Source organism: Eulemur rufifrons, chromosome 6, assembly GCF_041146395.1.
Source record: "Eulemur rufifrons isolate Redbay chromosome 6, OSU_ERuf_1, whole genome shotgun sequence".
In the NCBI taxonomy this organism is placed as follows: Eukaryota; Metazoa; Chordata; class Mammalia; order Primates; family Lemuridae; genus Eulemur; species Eulemur rufifrons.
Window position 1 is genome coordinate 53,255,518 of NC_090988.1, and position 25,821 is coordinate 53,281,338.

Sequence of the window (25,821 nt, forward strand, 5' to 3'; positions counted from 1 at the left end):
TAAATTATGCAGCTGTAAGAAGAAATAAGGCACTTCGTTATGTGCTGATATGGAAAAGTGTTTAAGATAAATTAAATGATAAAGGCAAATTATAGAATAATGTTTTCAAATTATTGCCACACATTTAAAAAGGGTAAGTAGGAAAGAACAAACCTGTGTGTGTGTGTGTGTGTGTGTGCGCGCGTGTGTGAGCATGTGTGTAATTACAAACATATTTATTTGCTTGCATATTCAAAAAATATCTCTGGAAGAATGTACAAAAATACTACAATCATTGGATGCCTGTGAGGGAACTGGATGGCTAGGGAATAGAGGTAGTAGGAAAGAGAATTTTTAACTACTTTCTTCTATATTTTTTGAATTTTTAATACTGTAAACTTTTATCAATTTAAAATTAGAATCTTAAAATCTGTTTTTTTTTTTTTTTTAGAAAGGGTTTTTACTGTGTTGCCCAGGCTGGTCTTAAATTCCTGGACTCCAACAATTCTTATGCCTCAGCCTCCCAAATAGTTGGGATTATAGGTGTGCACCACCAAGCTGGGTTCTACTATTTTTTTTTTTTTTTTTTTTTGAGACAGAGTCTCACTCTGTTGCCCAGGCTAGAGTGCTGTGGAGTCAGCCTAGCTCACAGCAACCTCAAACTCCTGGGCTTAAGCGATCCTCCCGCTTCAGCCTCCCAAGTAGCTGGGACTACAGGAATGCACCACCATGCCCAGCTAATTTTTTCTATATATATTTTTAGTTGGCCAAATAATTTCTTTCTATTTTTAGTAGAGACAGGGTCTTGCTCTTGCTCAGGCTGGTCTCGAACTCCTGACCTCGAGCGATCCTCCCGCCTCGGCCTCCCAGAGTGCTAGGATTACAGGCGTGAGCCACCGCGCCTGGCCTATTTCTTTACTCTTTATTCTGTTCCACTGGGCTATCTGACTATCTAGAGATAATACTACATGGTCATAATAATTGGATATTTAGAATAAGTCTTGACATGGTAAAAATAGCTTTTTTAAGAAAAAAAGGAGAAAATTTATCTCCACTTACATGTCTTAATTTACCCCTATCTAACAGCCAGCAGTCTAGTGGCTTCACCAGCGGAGTTGTTCTTAACAGAGTACCTGGAATGGTTTCTCCACACCACTGTTCTTGAGGCCAACCTACAAGAGCAGGAACCCAATTTGGGGAAGCAAGGAGAGGACAAAGAAATGGGCCTTGTGCTCGCTTTGGCAGCACATATACTAAAATTGGAACGACACAAAGATTAGCATGGCCCCTGCACAAGGATGACATGCAAATTTGTGAATTGTTCCATAAAAAAAAAAAAAAGAAAGAAAGAAATGATCCTTTCACAAACCAGTAATATTGATAATAGATAGGCCTGATCTCACAGAGATATTTTGAGAATTCAACAAAATACTATGTATAAAGTGGTTAACACAATCTGTGGTACACATTTAAACACTCAATAAATATCAACTTTTATTATCATTTTCATTTTTATATTCCTCATATCTAGCACAGGGCCTGGCAGAGAGAAAACATGCAATGAGTCACTATTTTAGAATTTTAGAACGGGAAAAAATTTTGAGATGATTTTGTCCTGGTTCTTCATCTTTGCAGGGGAAGAATATGAAGCCCAGAGGGATTAAACATGTTCCCCAAAGTTATACAACCAAATAAGACAGATCCCAGGAACTAAAACCCAGACCTCCTGACCTCCAATGCAGGAAAGTTTTCCACTGCAGTCTCTGCATTAGGAAAGTTCTTAACAGTGGTGGCCACCCCAGGGTGCTAGACCTTGCTATCAGTGAGAAGCTATCCTCCAGAGACCAACCATCAAGGTGCAGGAATTTGGCTGTCTCTTCTTCAGAGCCTGCCACACCCGTGGCTAAATGCAGCAATCAGGACTTCTCATGATGACAGTCAGCTCTGCAGTCAGAGCTGTGAAGAATGCTAAAGTCAGAATGCAACGGAGAGCAGCTGAAATTTTCCAGCACAGAGGGGAGGAGCTTCTCTGAAGCCTGTAGGAGGCTTTTCTTAACTGAGGAAAATGCCAGGGCTCTTCAAAGGTGTTGCTTTAGGGAAACAAAGAAAGAAAGCTGATTCTAGTGTCCCTCTTGGCATCTCACTTGCTTTTCCATGTTGGCCTAGATCTGCCTGGACCACTCCACATAATCAGGAGCCCATTGTGATATTACAGTATGTATTTCAGTTCTGAGCCAGGGCACAGCACAGCCAGCAAGAGCTTAGCTGCGTGTAATACCCGACACCAGTTTCTGTAATTTCACCTGCACAATTTTTCTCACATCCATCCCATCTTTCTATTCCTACTGACTGAGTTCAGGCCTTCCACAAATGCCATGGGGAGCTATTAAAGATATCTGTGCAAAGCACGTACATGAATAAAGCTGTGGTTTGGGAAGCCCATCCTGAGGGTACATGGAGGACAGGCAGGCAAGGCAAGGAAAGGAAGCTAGAAGAAAGGTGGTAGAGAAGATGGACTACTGCCCATCATCAAACCTTGGCACTCCTATTACTGGCCTGGATTCACTGTGGGATGGCCCAGGGTAGCCATTCTTAGGTCCCTCTGTAGGATTGCACTATCTTCCTCAAATGGACCATGAGATAAACTAATAAACCACTTTTGTACAGAAATGTTCACATTATTACTACTAAAACTGAGGTCCTCTGAAAGCAAGTTACTTGTCCAAGGTTACTGAGAAACTTTGCTGGGAAAGAGCACATAGAGAAAGGGGTCAAATTAGAATCACAGGCTATTATAGCTGGACTGGATCTTAGAGTTAATTTAGTCTCTCCTTCCTTCTTAGTTTTATACAAGGGGGAAGTTGAGTCCCAGAAAGGAGAAATGACTTGTTTAAGGTTACAACAGTTAGGAAATGGCACTTGGTGTGTAGCCAGAACTAGAAGCCAGGTTTGTAGCCCCAAGACCAGGCTCTCTCCTCTAACACAATAGTATCTGCCTATCACTGTAAGTAGCATTCTCCAGGGTAGGAACCATGGGAAGGAATTGCATCATCCTAATCCTCAAACAAAAATGCTGATGTGCTTGCAGCATATTCAGCTTGCAGAAATTCTGGTAATGAAAATAACAAAACTTACACCTTGGGACTTGAATGATTTGGTGATAGTATTATGAACAGTCAGTCCATAATGAGCTGTGAGGTGCATACAGATCAAGTGAGTATGTTTATAACTCAGTGTCATACACTCAGGAGACATACAGAAGGCACAGCCTGGTGCTGCATAAAGAGCACTAGACTGAGATGGGAGCCAAAGAAAATTTGGACTCAAATCCTAACTATCTGCTTTGTCACTACATGACATTGGGTGACCTCTCTCTCTAGGCCTCACTTTCCTCATCTGTAACAGCTAAGGTTATTGTGAAGCTCAATATAGTGAATGTATATGAAATGGAAATAGCATAGATGTTCGATGAATTCTGAACGTCGTCAGTTCAAATATTAGCTCTGGAAATTACTAGCTACTTGAGCAAGTCATTTAATCTCTCTGAGTCTCAAATTTCTCAAACAGGGTCTTTAATAATCATAGGACATTCTGAGGATTAAATAAAACATACCATTTGTAATACTATACAATGAAATAATGTTTTTGAAGCCTGGCACACATAGTAGTTATAGCACCTGATATATGATACTCAATAAATGGTATTTTAAAAAGAGGTTGAGTAGCACTTAACTATAGGTCAAGAAAAAAGAAAAAAAAGAGGTTGAGTAGTATACATACGTAGGACATTACTATAGCTACTGTAAATTGGAGGTAAGCAAGGTTCCAGTATCCTATTGGTAAGCTTTACCGAATAAAGAACTTATTAAGCACCTGTTGTTTGCAAAGTGCTAGTTCAACCACTCCAAGGAAAGACACCAAAGAAATAGAAAACACAGTCCCAGCCCTCAAGAAGCTTACAGTTTATACCGCAAGGTTGTGCTATTAAAAAAAAAAAAAAAAGAAAGAAAGAAAGAAAGAAAGAAAACGAAAAAAGAAAAAAGAAACTTATAATACAGACAGAGCAGAAGGAAAGGTCTTCTTAATTTAATCATAAAGGGCAGTGCAAGGCGAGTTCAACACAAGCTACCTTGCCTGCATCATGTCAATTAAATTCTGAAGGGGAACCCAAAAGCAACCACTTCAGGTGGGTGCAGCTAAAAGGGCAGTGAGTAGAGTCGGCACTCCCAGGTTTTGGCACGACATATAAGGGTATATAGTAGTTACTCAATAAATGGTATTTTTTGGATTTAGACCTGCCTACTCCTGAGGTCTCATCTCTCCTCATCCCCTACTGCCTACTTGAGACTTTAGGATTAACAAAATGCTTCATCTCCAGGATCAATGTCTCACCACCTTTGCCCAGAATGTTTCCCCTTCCTGCAAAGCCTTTGACTCCCTGCCCTACACCCTTGAGAAACTCCTACTTACTTTTTAAGACAGCTCAGGCTCTTCCAGGAAGCCTTCTCTGATTCTTCCGACTGAGTTAGGTACCTCCCCTAAGTGCTTGCCGGGAGTTAGCTACGCTCTCAGCAAAAAATCAGGTCCCTTAGGCAGGGGTCGTCGCAAAGGATAAGGAAATAATAGAAAATAGAAAATAATAGAATGTAGAAATAAAAGAATACACAGAGATGAAAGTACAATTTTATAAAGAGAATAGATTTTGGCCAGGCACGGTGGCTCACGCCTGTAATCCTAGCACTCTGGGAGGCCAAAGCGGGTGGATTGTTTGAGCTCAGGAGTTCGAGACCAGCCTGAGCAAGAGCGAGACCCTGTCTCTACTAAAAATAGAAAGAAATTATATGGACAGCTAAAAATATATATAGAAAAATTATCTTGGCATGGTGGTGCATGCCTGTAGTCCCAGCTACTCGGGAGGCTGAGGCAGGAGGATTGCTTAAGCCCAGGAGGTTGAGGTTGCTGTGAGCTAGGCTGATGCCACGGCACTCTAGCCTGGGCAACAGAGTGAGACTCTGTCTCAAAAAAAAAAAAAAAGAATAGATTTTATAGGTGGGGAGCTCGAGAGACCACACAGTATTCCCGTGAACTGTGCGGCCACAAGTGGAGTTTCACATCAGTATTTATGGGTACAGTGATCAGTTGCCAGGGGTAATAGATTTTCATAATAACAGGTAGTTGGTTTTAGGTTAAAAGTCTCTCAAAAGGCTTCTAGAGATCCCTTAATTAACTCTATCTATGTGAGCAAATGTTTACAAAATCTTTTTAAGACAAACTTCTAAGTTTTAAAATAAAGTTATTACTTAGCAGAAAAGTTAAACAGAGATATACTGGCTCCATTTTTTTATCTAGTTATTATAAATTTAAAAAGTCAAAAAAAAACAAAAACTGTCTCTTAAACTAATTACTTTTAACCACAAACGTCTGTCTGTCGGACAGACACTCTTTAATCAACTCTCATCCTATGACTCCATATAAACCTACTTTGTCATACAGAACAGACAAAAGCTACAAGTTTAAAACTACAACATCACCTTAAAGAACAACTACCACTGACCTATAAAATGCCCTCCTAAGACAAAACAACTTTTAATATATAAACTAACACGTTCACATATTTCTTCAAGACAAAGTCCTACAAAACTCCTAAAATCATTTCTGTCTCTATATTATAAAAAACATCTCTATAAAACAATATTTCTGTAAAACAACATGTGCTCTCATAGCATCCCCTCCATGCAGGACACTATCACTTACCATGTGTGTTCACTGATTTCACTGACTTCAACAAATAATTACTGAACACTGGTGATGAGCCAGGCTAGGGTTAGCATTAGGGATATGATAGTAAATAAGACAGCCATAGTCCCTTCTCTCTGAAGCTTGTAATGTATTGGGAAAGGCATATACAGAACAAGTAATTATAAGGAGATGCATGTTTTGAAGGAGGAGAATAGAGTGTTATGGAATTGTAAAAAGAGACTAATGCTATCATCATCGTCATCATGGGCACTATGTTTCAGACACTGTGCTAAGTACTTAAAATTTTCTCATTTAGCCTACTTTTCACATCAACATTGGAAAGTATATTTCCTACTAAAGCCAAGGAAATTGTGGCTTAGAAAAGTTAAGTGACGTATCCTAGGATACAAAACTAGTAAGCATCAGAACTGAATCTTTAACACACTGACTGCCACACTAGAAAAAAAAATTTTTCCTTGGGACCATGATATTTTATTATGAAAACAGAATAAAAACTTAGAAAACAAAACGATCCTAATTCAATGAAAAATTTAATGAAAAACTAAATTTATTGACTTCTATTCATTTAATCCACGTTCTTAGAATTAATTTGTCAATAATAATTGTAACAATAAGAACATCAATAAGTAAGATTTTCACAAACCAACTGCAGGTTCTTGCCCCAGTTTTGCTTCACGAGGCCCCGGGCTCAAAACCAGCATGTGTTAAATACAAATCACATGGCAATTAACGTGTTAATTCAGGTCTGCCTAATTCCAAAATATTTCTCATAACCTCTGTCTTTTCCTCTAAGGACAAGCGTAAAGCCTGCCAGTTTCCTCAATGTCTATTCCCCTTTTTTCTCTTAATAACAGAATTGCTGGATTTTAGCTCGGCACATGACCATTCACAACAAAAAAGACATTTCCCAGCCAATCTTGCAGCTATGTATGGATATGTGACAGTTCTGGCTAGTGGGGTATGGGCAGAAGTGATGTGTATAATGTCGTAAATGTACTCTTAATGGGAAGAAACATGCCCACTGCTTCCCCTTTCTCCGTCCTGCTGGTTGGAATGTGAACATGATAGCTGAAGAGAAAGCAGCCATCTCAGACTACCAGACAGAAGCAGTATGATAAGTCTGGCAAAACAAAATACGGGAATATCTACTTACACTTTTATGTGAGAGAGAAACTTTTATCTTGGTGAAGCCCCTATTATTATGGGTCTATTATGGACTATCGCAATTTATGTAAGAAAGTACTATGTCTCATTCATCTTTCTATTCCTAGAGCCCAGCAATATTACATGTTGAGTTCAATTAAACTAAATTCTAGTTCTGCTTCTGTCATTTACTAGTCATATGTTCATTGAGAAATTACTCATACTCTTCAGTCAGTTTTCTTTTCTGCCCTGCCTCCTTCATGGGATATTTGTTGAATCAAAAAGCATGGTTTTCAAATTTGTTCTGGTTGCAAAGGACCTAAAAAAAACATGTTTTATACAGTGAGCTATGATTGTGCCACCACACTCCAGTCTGGGTAAGAGCGAGACCCTGTCTCTTAAAAAAAAAAAAAAATAATGTTTTTCTTTGTGAAACACCATGAAATACTCATCAAATCAATGTACTTTCATCAGGCATAACAAGGACTAGCAGAAAATATGGATATATTTTATAAATGGAGTTCTCTGCCTCTCAAAAAATATGAAAACATATCTGAGTTTCTCAGTATTTGTTTTCATCAAGTAAAATTAATGGAAGAAATACTTGAAATTTAGAAAATTTAATGTTTTTCTAAAATGGGGAAGGCTGTTATCACTAAACTTGAGGAGGGGTTCAGCTCTAGGACCAGCAGCATACCAAGGGCATGTGGGTTACAAGGCACTGAGGTAATGGATGTTAAAGCACTTTGAAAATGAAAAGGGATCATTACAGTTATTAATGTCAAACATGAATCCATCTAAAAATTTCACACTGTTGTAGTTTGGCAAAACAGGTGAGACTCTCAGTAGGCTAGAGCCTAGGGGCTCTAATGGCATAGGCAAAGAGTCAGGTCTTCACTGGGGTCATTACCTGTGCCTAGAAAACCCCTAGGGAACTTTGTTATGTTCTTTACAGCCCAGTGTTACCAGCTACCCCAAGCAACTGGATACTCCTAGAGGAGTGTCCAGTTCAACTTTACATACCCAGTACCAAGAATACAGGTGGCATTTAATAAATGTTTGCTGAGGTGAACTCTATGACACCTTCACTGATCCTTTCATGAAGAATTGCTTCCTTGTTAAAAAAAAATGTATATATTTTTAAATTAACAGATATGTTGGGGCATGGTGGCTCATGCCTGTAATCCCAGCACTTTGGGAGGCAAGAGGATTACTTGAGCCCAGGAGTTCAAGACCAGCCTGGGCAACATAGTGAGACCTCATCTCTAAAAAAAAAAAAAAAAAAAAAAATCCAAAAAACTAAAAACTAAAAACCAAAACCCAAAAAAAAAAAAAAAAAAAACCTAGCTGGATGGCACATTCCTGCAAATCTTAGCTACTCAGGATGCTGAAGCGGGAGGATTGCTTGAGCCCAAGAGTTCGATGCTGTGGTGAGCTACGATTGTGCCACTGTATTCCAGCCTAGGCAACAGAACAAGAGCCTATCTTTAAAAATAAATTAAAAAGTACAATAGAATAAAATAAAATAAAATTGACAGATAAAATTGTGTGTATTTACCATGTACAACATGATGAGAGAATTGCTCATCTTTGCTCTCTTGATGTTTAGTATATTCTCCTAATAAAGCTCTTACCAAATATATTTAGTTACATTTTTGAGCACTAACTTTCCGAGCAGACTGTATGCTTTTTGTGGGAAGAGACCACGTCCATTCACCTGAGCATCATCGGTATTTAGCACAGTGCTTGGCATACAGTAGATGTTCAATAATGGTTTTTCTTTTCAGTGAGTTACAAGAAATAGATTTGAGGTAAAACATCAGTGCTAGTATAAAACAACTCTCCCTAAGCCAATCCTATAATATTAATACATGTCTAGCCCTACTGTCACTAGACCAGCAAAACTTTTTGTTCCCAGGAAGCCAGCACTGTTACCATAAAGTAATTCTGACCTGCTGATTTTTCTGGGAACAATTCCAATCTCCTTACAGACTTGTGGCTGTGAGAGTTGATCTATATATGGGTGCTACAACAAAATAAAAAGGTGTCAGAAATGGCAGACACTTCCTCTATATCAACAGTAAAAAGAGCATGAAGTTTCCAAGAGAAAGATAACTTGATTCCTAGGGGCCATTCTATAAAGAGAAAGAAAATTGCCTGAGTTATACCTTACTCTCTTGCTCCAGAGCCTGGGAATGAGAACATATAACAAACTGACAGCAATTTTTCTTGTCTCCATTTCATCCTCCCACATCTTCCTCTTGGCAATTCTCTGATTATTGAGCTGTTATGACCCCAAGATTGGAAGATGGATAACAGTTGAGGGCAAGTAAGTGGTCTTGGGAGTAATGAGCTGGTGCTATACAAATGTGAATGACTGTTATTATTTTTATTTCTATCAAATATAAATCAATCCAAAACATATGAAGCCTTTTAAATTCAACAGAATGATGCAGGGCCTTTGAAGGAATAATGACATCTACACATTGAGACACAGTGCTAGGTCTGGGGATATGCTCTGAAATGTGATTCCTCACTGCCACAAGTCAAGCTGGGTTTTACACGATAAGCACCACAGAGAAAAAAGGAGGGGAATCTATCCCATATAGAGGAAAGAACATGTGCAAAGGCACAGGGGCAGGTGAGCGTTGGTGTATGAGAAAACGTGCCTGAAACATAGGGTGCAAAAAGGGAACTCTATGAGAACGAGGTTGTGTCCATACTGTGAACTGGAATACCACATTTGCTGTCATCCCCATGCTGCCACCCAAAAGAAAGCTTCATTTTTATCACTCCTCCTACTACCTCCCCAGAGAAGCATCATGGACTAGGGCATAAGATGGGGCGATGGGAACCAGGTTATAAACCAGGCCATGCAAGAAAGAGATAAAATCAGTATTGACAGGAAAAGCTGAGATGAGGTAGATACCACCTTTGCTTCCTGGTTCAGAAGTCATACAACGGAGTGTGGGACCTTTGGAAGGCAGAATGAAGGGATTACACCAGCAGAAATGGGACAAGAGCACTTTGTGAGAATTAACTCTTGTTTCATGGATGTTGGCCTCAAGAGAATAGGGGAGCCAGACTGAGACCCAGATAGGAAAAAATGGGAATCTGGCTACTTATTGTTTTTTCTAGGCTTAGGAAGAAAAAGAAAGGAGGCCACACAAGATTTCTTCTAGTTTATTTAGTCCAGTTCCCCAGGGGGATAAAAGAGACAGGGACTCAGGACAGAGCCTCTGTAAACTGGTAGATGAGAGCTTTCATTACGCTGTTTGTTCCATGCAGGAAGCCAGGAGCCCAGAGCAACTTCCACCCATATCTAGCACTACTGTACTAGCCACCCTGGGACACTGAATGACATCAGAGAAAAGCCTACAGTCCTAACCAAAGGAAGCATCACTCCCTTCAAGCAACCAAGGTCATCTAAAGCCAGGTGTTTGCCAGCTCTGATTTACAAAACCTCAGGGAAGCTCCAATAACCACAATTCAGTTCAGCTCAATCAATATTTACTGTCTCCTGCTTGATGCCAGGCCCTGTGATGGACATTGAGGATACAGAGAAATATGAGACATGGCCTCTACTCAAAGGAACCTGACAATCTAGAAGGGGAGACAGTCATCAAAACAGAGGGTTAAAACATAGAGCAGCGGCTAGGTGTGGTGGTTCATGCCTGTAATTCTAGCACCCTGGGAGGCTGAGGCAGGAGGATTGCTTGAGGTCAGGAATTCAAGACCCATCTGAGCAACAGCAAAACCCTGTCTCTACCAAAAATGGAATAAATTAGCCAGGCATGGTGGTGCACACCTGTAGTCCCAGCTACTCGGGAGGCTGAGGCAGGAGGATCACTTGAGCCCAGGAGTTTGAGGTTGCAGTGAGCTATTATGACGCCACTGCACTCTAGCTGGGGCGACAAAGCGAGACTCTGTCTCCACAAAAACCAAACCCCTCTCCACCCCCCTCAAAAAAACAAAACAAACATAGAGCAATAAGTCCTAGGACAGAGTAAGCACAAGGAATTCTGGCAGTTCATGGTAGGAAAAGGAAGTCAGTGCAGGGAATTCAGGAAGGTTTCTCAGAAGGGGAGATTCATTTGTGTACCTTCTTATCCTGCTTTCTTAATGAGATTTAAAGGTTGAAGAGGAGTTAGCCAAGTGACTAAGGGGAAAATGTCTTCCAAGTAGACAGGACAGCATGTGAGAGGCCATGAAACAGTACAATGATTTGGATGAAAAGCAAGAGGCCCGACACAGTCAAAGCATGGTATTCATGAAACGGGAAGAAAGGCTGGAGAAGATGATGGGGACACATGGGATTAAACTCCCTTTTATACCAAACTAAGGAGTGGCTCAGAGCGTGCATATGCAGAAAATTATCTTAAAGAAAGGATCCCAAGAAATTAAAAAAACAAACAAACAAACAAACCCACCCAAACAAAATTAATTTTATCTTCCACTAATTTATATGGGACTTTTAGAAGAGGGATGTCTCAAAATAAAACAACTTACTCTAAGGTGTCACAACTCAGGGTGTAAATCACTACTTCTTCTGAATTTTAATAGCACTTTGTATCTTCCTTTAAGCACTTGTCACTTTCTGCCCGGGAGTATAATTATGTGTGTCTTATCTCTGCTGATTTACAAGCTCCCTCTGAGCATAACCTGGTCTTGTTCATTCATCCTGTAAAATTATTTTGCAACCCACTCTGAATAGGCAAGGCATCAGGAGTGCCCAGCGGCTGGGGGCAGTGGCTCACGCCAGTAATCCCAGCACTTTGAGAGGCGAAGGAAGGAGGATTACGTGAGGCCAGGAGTTCAAGACCAGCCTGGGCAACATAGTGAAATCCCGTCTCTACAAAAAATAAGAAAAATTAGCTGGGCATGGTGGCACATGCCTCTAGTCCCAGCTACTCAGGAAGCTGAGGCAGGAGGATCACTTGAGCCCAGGAGTTCAAGGCTGCAGTGAGCTAAGGTCATGCCACTGCACTGCAGCCTGGGCAACAGAGCAAGACCCTGTCTCAAAAAAAAATAAGTGCTGGCCGGGTGTGGTGGCTCACGCCTGTAATCCTAGCACTCTGGGAGGCCGAGGCAGGTGGATCGTTTGAGCTCAGGGGTTCGAGACCAGCCTGAGCAAGAGCGAGACCCCGTCTCTACTAAAAATTAGAAAGAAATGATATGGATAACTAAAAATATACATAGAAAAAATTAGCCCGGGCACGGTGGTGCATGCCTGTAGTCCCAACTACTCAGGAGGCTGAGGCAGGAGGATTGCTTGAGCCAGGAGTTTGAGGTTGCTGTGAGCGCAGCTGATGCCACGGCACTCTAGCCTGGGCAAACAGAGTGAGACTCTTGTCTCCAAAAAAAAAAAAAAAAAAAAATGCTGAGCACATAATAGATGTTCAATAAATATTTCAAAACATCATGAAGTTACATGATATCCAAGTTCAAAGACTCTTAAAGATATTCTAATCAAGAGTTTCTTAACCTTTGTGAAGACTCTAATAAAAGCTATGAACCCTCTCCCTGGAAAAATTCACATACATGCAACATTTTATGTATAATTTCAAGGCCCACCATACCTAGATGGGTAAGGTTAACTTATCTAAAGTCACAAAGCTGAAAAGTGGCCAAACCAAGCCTAGAACAGAAGTTTCCTAGTTTCTGATTCAGTAATCTTCCCACTACAAAGGAACAATTTTAGTAAGGCATCTGTTTTCTGCCGGGAGCCTGCCTGATACAGGCCCCAGACATGGCAATGTTCTTCTCATGATATTCCATAATATAAGGATGATGCTCAGGAAAACATGGCAAGTTTAGTGGCTTCTAAGGCCCAAATACAGTGGTATTGAACCTCTGCCAAGAAGAGAAAGGCAAATGGAAGATACACGGTTGCGTGGGAGCATTAAAATAAGCCAAAGAACCGAAAGATGTTGAAGTCTGCCCAAGTAGAACAGCAAAATCTCCCTAATTGTACTGTTTATAGGAAGTAATAGAATTGAGACTCAAAGCCAGATCTTCTGACTTTCAGGCCAATGTTGTGGCAACTCCATCACAAAATCCTCTGCACATGCATAGAAATCTAACCACCACAGAAACAACTGTGCAGCTGGGGCCAAAGTAATGAGCTAAATAATTTCAAAATGCTTAGAACTAATAACTAGTTATCTGTGATAATGGATTCAAGGAGTACATATACATTTAGATCTGCAAATACTATAAAAATCAGCTGTTTGGCTGAAAATATAGATCCACCTCTACTTGCTATAAACCATTCATTCAACTAAACTTAATTTATTATTTCCACTCTGAGTTCCACACCGAACTAAGGCCTATACTAAGATTTTTTTTAAAGTATTACATATAATAAAATCAAACCATTTGCGTTTTACTATGATAAGCTGGCTTAAGAACAAGATTAGAAGCTGATAGAAACATCTCCAGTCGGTATAATCCCAAACTAAATAACTGGAGAGGACTGAGGGGCAACTCTCTATCCTTTCCATCTTCAATATTACCCAACCTACATATCTGATCTTCGGGTCTTTGCAAAAGCTGCACACTATCCTTTTCTAAAGGACTCCCCCTGCCCCGTACCTCTTGTGCTTTAATTAAGTGCTGGTATCTTCCAATGCCGTGGGTGGGCTTTGACCTGTAGTGCCGACTGGTACTCAGTAGAATGCCACCTAAAAGAGAAAAATAAGACAAACCCATTCCTAAGCTCTTCCAGAGACAGACCATACACAAGGAGACAAATTATCCTCTGTAGGACCGGGAATATTTGGGAAGTAGAGGGCCTCTTGTTGGCTTAAAGAACCACAGTTTTTTTTTTTTTTTTTGAGACAGAGTTTCACTTTGTCATTCTGGGTAGAGTGTAGTGGCGTCATGGTAGCTCACAGCAACCTCAAACTCCTGGGCTCAAGCAATCGTCCTGCCTCAGCCTCCCGAGCAGTGGGGACTACAGGCATGAGCCATGATGCCTGGCTAATTTTTTTCTATTTTTAGTAGAGACTGTGTCTCATTCTTGCTCAGGCTGGTCTTAAACTGCTGAGCTCAAGCAATCATAACAGGTGAACCTATTTTAGAATGGAGTATCAGGGAAGGCCTCTCTGAAAAAAATGAGATTTTTTTAACTGAGACCAGCATTCAGAAGAAAATGGTAATAGTGGTTATGCCCAGGGAGGGGAAGCAAGTAGTTAGAAGACAAGGGAGTTATGTATGTTCTTTTGTACCTTTTAAAATTTGTTCATTGTACATGTATTTTCTACTCAAAAAATGAAATTGAGACTTTGAAAGCAAATAGGAGTTTATTAGATGAAAAAATAGAGGATAAGTATTCCAGGTAGAGGAAACAACACGCACAAAGGCCCTAATCTGGGACACAGCAGACGGAAGGGTTAGGAAATTAGAGCAGTAGTCCCAGCTAAGTTGTTGTTTATGTCCCTGTACCCATACTTTCCCATACCACCCCCCATTCCATCCTTTAGAGCTGACAGATTAATCTTTCTAAAATATAAATCTAATCATGCTATTCTCTTTCATTAATTCAACTATTTACTTATTGTACTTTTTTCCAAAGTACAGGTATTTACTATTTGTCAGGCACTGTACCAGGCACTACAGAGACAATAATGAAGGAGACAGAGAAGGTCTTTGCCATATTTTAAAATGTTTGATACTTTTCCACTGCCTAAGGTTTGAAACTTCTCAGGCAAGCATTTAAAGATCTTGATTTTATAATCTGGTTCCAACTACTTCATCTCATTCTCCTAGTCCACTAGGCTTTTCAAAAACCTTGCTTCCTAGTCACAGAGCTATGCTTGGCATTCTGTATAAACTCTGCAGTTTTCATGCCTCTGTGCCTTGCTGGACTGTCCCCACCTACTGGGGCTACACCTCTCTGACAATGAAATTCTACACAGCCTCCAGGATCAGCTCCAGTGTTGCCATCTCTGTGAAACTCTTCTGCTGTCCTAAACATACAAATATCATCATGAGTTTAGTTCATGGTTCATAGCTCTCTCATGCCTCCATCATATAATAAAATATTTTGTGTAAATAAGAAAGAAAACTAAGATGCCAATCACCACGTTTAAGTACATAGAAACTCAATAACCCACCAGTGGTTTCAAAAAGCAGAACCAAAACTGATCTTTGAGATGATGACACACTTAGGTGAAAGTGCTGCAAATGCTTGCCTTGGCCTCTTATCTACTGGAATTCCTTGGCAAGGAGGCCTTTTCAAATTCACTTTGGGGCAATTCCTATAATTAGAGCAGCTGGTTAATTAAGAAGCTGGTTCAAATCACAGTTAAATGAACCATTTCTCCCCTTAAATGAAAGGTTTTGGTCAAATTACCAGTGGTTAAACTGCTTAATTAGCCAGTTGTTTTAATTATAAAATTTACAAGTTTGAAAGCTTCTGATTACCAGTAAGTTCAGCTAAATTTGTTCCTCCTGGTTTGTGTCAATAAGCTGGGTTTCCTGCTGTCACATTAACATTGCAGCCTCCTTGAGAGAAAAGGCAACTCGTTACTGAAGGAAGAGACAAAAACGCCAGGGTTTCGAAAGGAGGCTTTGAAAATATTTCAATTGCCACATTATAAGATGTAATCACGTATTGACTTTCCCCACATCACTCCCTTTTCCTTTATATATGCCAGAGACAATTGTCCTTCAACGTCCTTGTTTACTAAACTGGAAACTAAACTCATCAATCCAGGATGGCGGTAAACAACTTTGTTTTAATTATTTCTCCTTCAGAATTGAAACAAAACACTTTTAGCAGGGCTATGCAGGTAGGGAAAGAGGAAAAAATCGGAGTAGCCCTAGCCAAGAATCTATTAATAATTACAGGTTATTCTCTCCATTCAATAAATTGTAAGTTCCCCAAGGGCAGATACAATGCCGGCACCTGGCAAATAGTATGTAAGTGTATATTTAAATAAAACAAAACTGGCTCTTCAGATATTTTGACAAAATAGGCTGCACACAGTGGCTCATGCCTATAATCCCAGCATTTTGGAAAGCTGGGAGGATTGCTTGAGGTCAGGAGTTCAAGACCAGCCTGAGCAACACAACAAGACCCCATCTCTACGAAGAATGGAAAAATTAGCCGGGTGTAGTGGTGCAGGCCTGTAGTCCCAGCTACTTGGGAGGCGGACATGGGAAGAGTTTGAGGTTGCAGCGTGCTATGATCACACCACTGGTTTAGCCCAGGCAACAGAGAGAGACCCAGTCTCAAAAAAAAAAAAAAAAAAAAAAGCTATTTCACCAAAACAATCTGCAAAGATTTGTCCCTGGCAGCTGTCCACATTTTTCAAAATCTCTTTTCAAATTTCTCTCAGTTCTTCTAATTACACTGAACTACTTGAACTTGAATATACCATGTTTGTCTGACGCTACCTTTTTGCTCATGTTGTAATGAGGATGCTAAGTTCCCTTCATTTAACTTCTTCGTATGTATCTCTCTCTCCTCTCTTTCTTTTTTTTTTTAGACAGGGTCTGGCTTTGTTGTCCAAGGACACTGTCTGAGGACAGTGGTGTAATCATAGCTCACTGCAACCTCAAATTCCTGGGCTCAAGCAATCCTCCTGCCTCTGCCTCCCAAAGTGCTAGGATTACAGGCATAAGCCACCACGCCCAGACACCCTTTCCTTCTTGAAACACTCCTTTTGCCTGCCATGAAACTATACTATCCTGGTTTTCTCCACTTTGGCCTCCTTTTCTCAACGTCATTAGCCATCTCTTTCACCCTCTTCCCAACGTTTTAATGTTGGAGTTTGACAGGGACTGATCCTTGGGTCTCTTTTCTACCTTTTCTCCTTCGGTGATCACATTCATTCCCACAGCTTCAAGTAAAATTGACAAAATGATAATGTCCAAATTTATAGTTTCAACTCAGACTGAGCTCAAAATCAGTGTATCAAATGGGCTACTTAATATATCCTTTGCATGGCATTCCAACTCAATATGTTCAAACTCAGAATCTTCCCCCCCAAATTGCTCCATTTAATACAGTACTATGCAGCCGTTCAAAATAATGATATATTTATTGGTCAGTATAAACATGTTCACCATAGAGTAAATTAAAAAAACAGATTATAAGGCATTATATATCATTTGTTCCCATTACTGCAAGACTATATATATATATATATATACACACACACACAGAATAAGAAAAATATATACAAATTTCACGAGAAAGAGAGAAAAAGAACAGGTAGGATATGCCAAAATGTTAAGCAATAATATTATTTACTTCTTCATTTTCAGCTTCTTCTTGCATGTGTACATATGTATTTATTTTCCATATTCTCTAAAATGCTTTTCATACACACACACACACACACACACACACACATATATATATATATATTTTTTTTTTTTTTTTTTTTTGAGACAGGATCTTGCTACGTTGCCTAGGCTAGTCTGGAACTCCTGGGCTCAAGCAATCCTCCTGCCTACAGGCATGCACCACTGCTCACTTTTCACTTTTTTTTTTTTTTTTGGAGACAGAGTCTCACTATGTTGCCTGGGCTAGAGTGCCATGGCGTCAGCCTAGCTCACAGCAACCTCCAGCTCCTGGGCTCAAGGGATCCTCCTGCCTCAGCCTCCCGAGTAGCTGGGACTACAGGCATGTGTCACCATGCCTGGCTAATTATTTTCTATATATTTTTAGTTGTCCAGCTAATTTCTTTCTATTTCTTAGTAGAGACGGGGTCTTGCTCTTGCTCAGGCTAGTCTTGAACTCCTGAGCTCAAACAATCCTCCCGCCTCGGCCTCCCAGAGTGCTAGGATTACAAGCGTGAGCCACTGCGCCTGGCTCCACATTTCACTTTTATAATCAGATATTCTTGGTTATTATTTTTTAATCTCCTGACAAGGTGCAATATGAAGTTCAGAGCATCAGATATGAAGTTTTCTTGCAAAAACTGCTTAACTTGAATCTAGTCAAGCTTTTAGATCTAACTTCCAGTTTGTAGGAAGGGATAGAAGAACATGTAATACCACACCACAAGGAAATAATCAGACAAATCCAGAAGGAAGGTCATTCTATAAGAGAAATGGTCTGGCCTCATCAAAAAAACTCACTGTTGTAGGAAAAAAAGTGGCAGAACTATTTTAGATTAAAGGTAACAAATAGCAAAATGCAAAGCGTGAAACTTCCTTAGCTTTTGATTAAAAATAATGCCTATAAAAGACATTTTGGGAACACCTGAGAAAATGGATAGAGTATCAGACTATATCGGGGCATTATTATTAACTTTCTTGAGTGAAATAATGGTATTGTGTTTCTTTAACAGAATGTAGAGAATATCCTTATTTCTATTATAGAAATGCATGCCAAAGTACTTAGGGATGAAGTACCATGACATCTGATAAAGAAAGCTAATATAACAAAATATTAACAAAAGTTGAATCTAAGTAGTGGGTATATAAGTGTTTAGTGTATTATTTTGGGGGGGAAATTATTTCTTATAAGACTATAAACTTCTAAATGGCAATAACTGTATCCTTTTTTTTTTAGACACAGAATCTCACTCTGTCACCCAGGCTAGGGTGCAGTGATTATGATCATAGCTTACTGTCACCTTCAATTCTGGAGCTCAAGCAATCCTCCCACCTCAGCCTCCTGAGTAGCTAGGACTACAAGCATGCACCACCACGCTCAGCTAATATTTTTTTTAAGAGACAGGGTCATGCTATGTTGCCGTATCCAACTCTTGGCCTCAAGCAATCCTAACGCCTCAGCCTCCCAAAGTGCTAGGACTACAGGTGTGAGCCACTGTGCCCGGCCTGTATCCTTTTAACTTTGTATTCTCAGCATCTAACACACAGCCCTGGTACAATACAAGTTTGTTAAGAGAATGTATAAATTTTTTTAAAAGCTCATATTTTGAGATGTTGGGCTTTGGGCCCAGTAGAAATAGTGATTCCCTACACATTGCTATCATCTTCTAAAATAATTAACATCTGAAAGGCCTCTTAAACACTGCCTTGTGCATAGGAGGCACTGAGTAAATGTTAGTTCCATTCTTTATTCCCATTCCTTTATCTCTGATACTCTTTAGTCACATGACAGATGTCATTAAAACCCAACAACTGCTTTGAAATTTGTCACATAATAGACAAAGCAAACATGGCAAGTAATTGGGTTGAAACAGAGATTGAAATTCATTGAGTTAATCAGATTGAATGGACATTCATTTTGGATAAAATAGTGTGAAAAAAGCCCTTGCCTGATGATGGACATAAAAGACAGGTCTGGAATAGCAGAAGTATTAATAATAATAGCAGGTAACTTTTTTGAGTACTTTGTTTTATCTCACTGAATTTTCAAATAGCTCACTGCAGTTTGTACTACAATTATTTTCATTTTTTAAAGTGAGGAAACCAAGCTATAGAGAGGTAGCCAAAGATCACAGGGTAAGTATGTGGTAGAACTGGAATCCAAACTTACTATAGAGCTGTTCCTCTTAACCATTACTTTATGTTCTCACCATGGTTCAATTCCACATAAGGGGTGGGATTTGGCCCAGGACACTCTTCTCAAAGATAGTTAGTTAAGCATCCTTCTACCCCAAATCATAATAATAAATAATAATTAATACTATTATTATTAATGGACACAGGGTCTCGCTATATTGCCCAGGCTTGTCTTGAACTCCTGGCCTCAAATGATCCTCCTGCCTTGACCTCCCAAAGTGCTGGGATTATAGGCATGAGCCATCGTGCTCAACCTAGACAAAATTATTACAGAGTCCTAAGGGTCACTTAAAGCAGGCAGACTACATTAGGAAATAACTGCTTACCTGCAGAATAGATGGGATTCTCTCCTAAAGTTCTAAACCTAAAAAGAATAAAGTATATTGAATATAATTAGATACCAAATTTTATTTGCACCGTTACCAAAAAGTATATTCTCCTCATTAAATATATGTCAATACTAGATATTTCCCTACTCCCTCCTTCCCTTTTTACTCCCCAAAACATCAGTAAGCACCTACTATTTGCCATACAAAGGGCTAGGTCCTGAGGATACAAATATAAGTAAGATATAGGTAAACAAATGTGAGCCACAATATAGTATTAATCCTGAATAGAAACATGTACAAGATTCAGTGGCACACAAAGGAAAATATGGTTACTTCTACCAAAGAGGTGGAAATATTTTGAGCTGAGTTTTAAAAAATGAGGAAATATTTTTGATTATTTAGCACTGCAGGAAAAGCATTCTAGGCAGAGGTATGAAAAGGTATGTTTGGAGAATAGCAAGCAGCAGGATTTGAGTAGAACTTAAGCAGCAGGGAGGGAGGCAGGGTGAAAGATAAAAGTGAAGAGGAAAGGGAAGCTGAGGTAGGAGGACCACATAAGGCCAGGAGTTCATGACCAGCCCGGGTGATACAGCGAGATTAAGTCTCTTAAAAAAAAAAAAGCTGAGGAGGTAATCAGGGGCTAGGTCATGAAGATTTGAAGAAGCCTGTACACTGTGCTAAGGAGTTTGGTCTTTACTCTGCCTAGTCAGTGGAAAAGCTCTTGGCAGATTTTAAGCACAGGAGTGATATGATCAAATTTAAGTTTTGGAAAGTTCACCCTGGGAGCAGGTGAGGGATCAATGGGAAAAGGTGAGACTGAGGCAAGAAAACTAATGAGGTGGTTCTTGCAACAGCCTAGGAGAAAAGGGTTATAAGCCTTGCACTATTAGATCAGGCTCAGGGAGGATGGAGGAGCAGGGACAGCAATGAGAGCCAGATTGGACAGAGAAGCCAGAGAACACAGAGGAGAATAATATGGCTCTGTTCAGATGACTAGGTAATCAGAGTATTTTAGTTCTGCATCCTGAGAAGCTTTGAAACTGAACTGTGGAATAAGCTGGAGAAAAGCACATGTGAATGCTGAATGCTGTCTTCACCATTTCTAAACTGTGAGCTTAGGCAAGCTGCTTGATAACACTAAGACTCAGTTATCTCATCTTTAAAACACAGACAATAATAGTACAACCTCATAGGACAGAAAATCTATCTCAAACTCTCTGAGTCAGCTTCCTCTTTTGTAAAATGATGATATTTATATTTATCCTGTAGTGTTGTGGTGAAGATTAGAGATAACATGTAAAATGCCTAGTGCGGTACCACAGTAAGTGCTTATCAAACAGTAGGTGACTGATTAATGATGGAAAAATAGACTAAGATGGAAAGAGAATAAAAGGAGAAAGCCGTCAAGAAATCATCCAGGTTCCTGAGTGCCAAGTAGTCCAGAAAAATACACAATTCATTCTTTTACATCCTGCAGCTGCCACATACAAGACATTTGGTGCATATCTGCCGAATAGAGAAATAAACTACCAAGTGCATTTCATTAGCATCTAGAGAAAAACAATGGGGAGGCTGCACTCCATATGCCTAACAAGAAAAAAAAAATAAAACCCTTGGGTTTGAATCCTAATTCCAACCCAAATTACCTATGTCCTCTTAGAGCAATAGACTAAACTCTCTGGACCCTAGTTATTTACGTATAAAATTGAAATAATATCACATGTTTTATCAGGTCACTATGAGGGTTAATTCATTCAGTAAACAAATGTTTATTAAACACCTACCATGTGCCAGACACCATTCTAGACCCTAGGAATAGGGTAGTAAACAAAACTAACAAAGTCCTTATCCCCGTGCTGCTTATAGTCAATGGTAGGAGCTGGGGGAGACAATTAAAAAATTTTATACGTATGTCAAGTGGTGACATCTACCATGAAGAAAAATAAAGCAAGGTGAGGGGATAGAGATAGATGAAGGGGGACTATTTTACATAGGGTAGTCAGGGAGGGCCTCTCTGATGGGATGGCATCTGGGCAGAAACCTGAATAAAGTAAGGAGGTTAAACCATATGGATATCTGAACAAAGAATGTGCAAAGATCCTGGTGTGGGAAGATGCTTAGATCATCAAAGAATAGAAAGGCAGCAGCGTGGCTAAAGCTGAGTAAGTATTCTAAAATGAGGGAGCAGATTATGTAAGGCCTTGTAGGCCATGGTAAGGATTGTAGATTTTATTTTGAGTAAGATGGGATGCCACTGGAGAATTTTGAGCAAAGGAGTGATGTGACCTAACTTGGTTTTAAAAGAATCACTCTGATTGTGGTGTGAAGAATGGAAGACAAATGTAAACCCAGGGAGACCTGTTAGGAGGCAGGGTGATGGTAGTAAAGACAATGAGGAGATGAGGAGCTGCTACTCCTTGGTTTGCAAAACAGAAAGCATAAGCTGAAACTGGAGGTAAGAAATGGATCTGTATATATTTCAAAAGCAGAGCCAAAAAGTTTTGTTGAAGAATTCAGTGTAGAATTAAAGAATTAACAATGTTAAGGATAACTCCAAGGATTTTGGCCTGAGTACCTAGGTGAATGGAGTTACCATTCACTGAGAACGGGGAAGAAGCAAGAAAAAGCAAGATGGCAAGGGAGTTAAAGCTTGACACACTTAGTAGCCATGTAAGTGGATATGATGAAAGAAAAATGCTATGTGAACTATGAAGTAGAATGTAAATGTCAGCTATATTTATTAATATCCTTACCTTAAGAGGGAAAAGGCTTGCTTAAAAATGGTATTGTTCCTCAGGCACAGCACCTGCAGCAAAACAGCCATGTTAGGACAATCTTAAGCACTTACAGACTTCCCAGGACCTTCTATCAGAGAGGCTAGAAACCCACAGTACACAAACCAAAAAAGGATACAAAAGCTCTTGTCTAGCAAAGAGGCTTTCCTACAGTTAACACCAATATGCAAGCAAACCAAGGTCATCTTTCTTATTCTGCTCACTACAGAAAATACTCAAAAAACAGAAGTCCCCTTCTTACACTGCTTTTTCACCTGGCTTCCCCTTTCCAACTTGATCTATTTTTTTCTAATATCAGTCAACAACTATTATGCATCTGCCATGCATAGCACCACCCACAAGAGGGGCTTTTCAAAATCTTCTTTAACTCTCAAAATATAATACCGTAAGACAACTTTACAAATGATGTGAGTGAGGTCCAAACAGGTTATATTCCAAAAAATTACAGCTAGTAAGTAGCTAAGAGGACTGTCTTACTGTCCAAAGGCTATGCCTCTATTACAGCACACTGTCTGTCTCAATAATAATAATGATACGAACATCAACAAAACAATAATAATGAGAGGAGGTAATGGCAGTGGCAGCGTCCCTCCCCTCTCCCCAATTATTTCAGTCTCACTGTGCCCTGTTGGCACTCGTTTGAAAGATCTGCAGTATACTTTCACTTAAGGAAGTGTCTGACATAGAGGAGGTCTTTTCATAAACTAGATAATAAACATTAAATGTCTGTCCTTAAGGTCTCATAACATAAAGAGAAAATCCTGCCTACTATAGATAACAATTTCAATTCCTTCACCATGCATGTGTGAAAAGCCTGTTATGCAACAACAAAGAAAATCTGAGAAACTGTTACAGTCAAAGCAGCTCACAAAAAAGGAAAAACAAACAAAGATAAAAAAAAAAAACAACAAGAAAAAAAAGGAGCCTATAAAAAGATGATGAGTAAATATAATATCCTGTATGGGATCCTGGAACAGAAAAAGGACATTAGATAAAAACTAAAGAAATCTGAATAAAGTGTCAGTATTAGTTAATAATAATATATCAATATTGGCTCATTAATTATGAAAAATGTACCATACTAATGTAAGATGTTAATAATAGGAGAAATTTGGGTATATGGGAACTCTCTGTATTATCTTGGCAAGTTTTCTGTAAATCTAAAACTAGTCTAAAATAAAGTTTATTTTTAAAAATCCTGTTATGTAGAAATTACTATGCTGAATTTTAAAGGAAATATAAGACCAAAACGTAACAATATGAATAAACCTTGAAAACATCATACTAAATCAAAGAAGCCAGTCACAAAGGACCAAATATTGTATGATTCCATTTTAGGAAATATCCAGAATAGGCAAATCTATAGAGAAAGGAGGTAGATTAGCGATTGCCTAGGGCTGGAGGTTCTGGGGAGCTAGGGATGACAGCTAAAGTGTATGGAGTTTCCTTTGGGGATGATGTTCTAAAATTGATTGTAGTGATGGTTATACAACTCTGTAAATATATTAAAAACCATTGAATTGGGCACTTTAAATGGTGAATTGTATAATATGTGAATTATAAGTCAATAAAGCTATTAAAAAATGTATTCACAATCTCTGTCCTATAGGCATTTGGATGGCTGGAGACACAAACATACATTTGTATTAAATAGCTAAGCAATACCACAGGGATTATATGATGAAGTCAATAGGTGGCATGAACAATAAGCACACCTGGAACGAAATCCAGGTGGAGATGGCTGGCGGGGGTAGGGACAGTTCTTAGCTTTTGTAGTGTTATATTAATAGATGTTACTAAGGATCTGCTCAAAATCATGAACCCTCTTCCTAAACAAATGCATATAGGCATCGATATACAAAAAGTTTGCATACTACTTCAGGAGATTCACTGAAACTCTTAACACCACTTAAGGATCCCTATGCTAAACCCAGAGATGCTCAAGGGCAAGAGTCATGTCATATTCCTCTCAGGCACATACACTGTGGACAGTCAAGGTTTGACTTAGTTTATAAATAAATGATTAGAAATTAGGCCGGGCACGGTGGCTCACGCCTGTAATCCTAGCACTCTGGGAGGCCGAGGCTGGAGGATCGCTCAAGGTCAGGAGTTCGAGACCAGCCTGAGCAAAAGTGAGACCCCCCCCCACCCCCCGTCTCTACTAAAAATAGAAAGAAATGATCTGGACAGCTAAAAATATTAGCCGGGCATGGTGGCGCATGCCTGTAGTCCCAGCTACTCAGGAGGCTGAGGCAGGAGGATTGCTTGAGCCCATGAGTTTGAGGTTGCCGTGAGCTAGGCTGATGCCACAGCACTCTAGCCTGGGCAACAGAGTCAAAAAAAAAAGAAAGAAAAAAATGTGAATAACATTACTACCATTTTTTAAGCAACCACATCTATTTTGTTGAGTACCTACCATGTTTCTAAATCATATTAATCCTTACAAAATAAGCATTATTATCCCTATTTTACAGTTGAGGAAACTGAGATTAAGTAACCTACACAAAGCCAGATAGCTACTATCAAAACTAGCACACGGGCCGGGCGTGGTGCCTCATGCCTGTAATCCTAGCACTCTAGGAGGCCAAGGTGGGAGGATCGCTTGAGCCCAGGAGTTTGAGGTTGCTGTGAGCTAAGCTGACATCATGGCACTCTACCAGGCAACAGAGCAAGAGTCTGTCTCAAAAACAAAAAAAACTAGCACATGGATCTTGACTCCCAAAAGTCCGTAATTTCGCTACTATTCTATACCTTCTCTCACATAAATGAAGGGCTTAGTGCTTAAGAAATTAGGGGGGAAAATAGATCAAACTTAGGAAAAGTTTCCCAGAGAATGCGAGGCCTGAAGATTGGAAAGGATATGAATAGACAGAATGAAGGGCACAGTATGGATGATTTAAAAAGCACAATTAAATCAGACACTAAAAGACCTTGTAAAGTATGTGTGCGATATGCTTAACTGACTAATATTAGTCAGTATAAAAGACAGAGTAGGGAACTGGGAGCCCCAAGAAAACTCAGGCCAGCTCCCCGCCCCACCAATGGCCACATCTCTTGAAGTTAGAGCAGATGACTCTCAGGTCTCTCCAGGCCCAAGATCTACTAACCATGACAAACAATATAAATCAGAATATATTTTTAAATGAGTCATTTCACATAGAAGAGTATTGGATAGGAAGAAAGATCTAGATGAGACTGCTTTCTCCTCATTTTAATTGGTCAGATTTCTGAGTCTTTACAATAGCTCAGGATTTAATTATCTAAAAGCCAAACTTAAGGGTTGACAACTTTCTGGAAGACATTCAAATTGTGGTGTGAACTCTCCG

General features: G+C 39.6%; 1 protein-coding gene and 1 non-coding gene across 2 annotated transcripts in view; one reads left to right on the plus strand and one right to left on the minus strand.

Moving 5' to 3' along the window:
* The window catches only part of MRPL48 (mitochondrial ribosomal protein L48), a 49,138-nt gene that overhangs the window by 14,864 nt on the left and 8,453 nt on the right, over positions 1-25,821 (minus strand). The window contains exons 2-4 of the mRNA XM_069469273.1: positions 22,454-22,506; positions 19,698-19,735; positions 13,477-13,565 (exon numbers count right to left, since the gene is read on the minus strand). Of these exons, the coding sequence (XP_069325374.1) occupies positions 13,477-13,565; positions 19,698-19,735; positions 22,454-22,506 (180 nt within the window). The remainder of the gene's footprint in view (positions 1-13,476; positions 13,566-19,697; positions 19,736-22,453; positions 22,507-25,821) is intronic.
* Positions 1,209-1,312, plus strand: LOC138385546 (U6 spliceosomal RNA). The gene has a single exon (XR_011233777.1). It is a non-coding gene; the product is annotated as a U6 spliceosomal RNA (small nuclear RNA).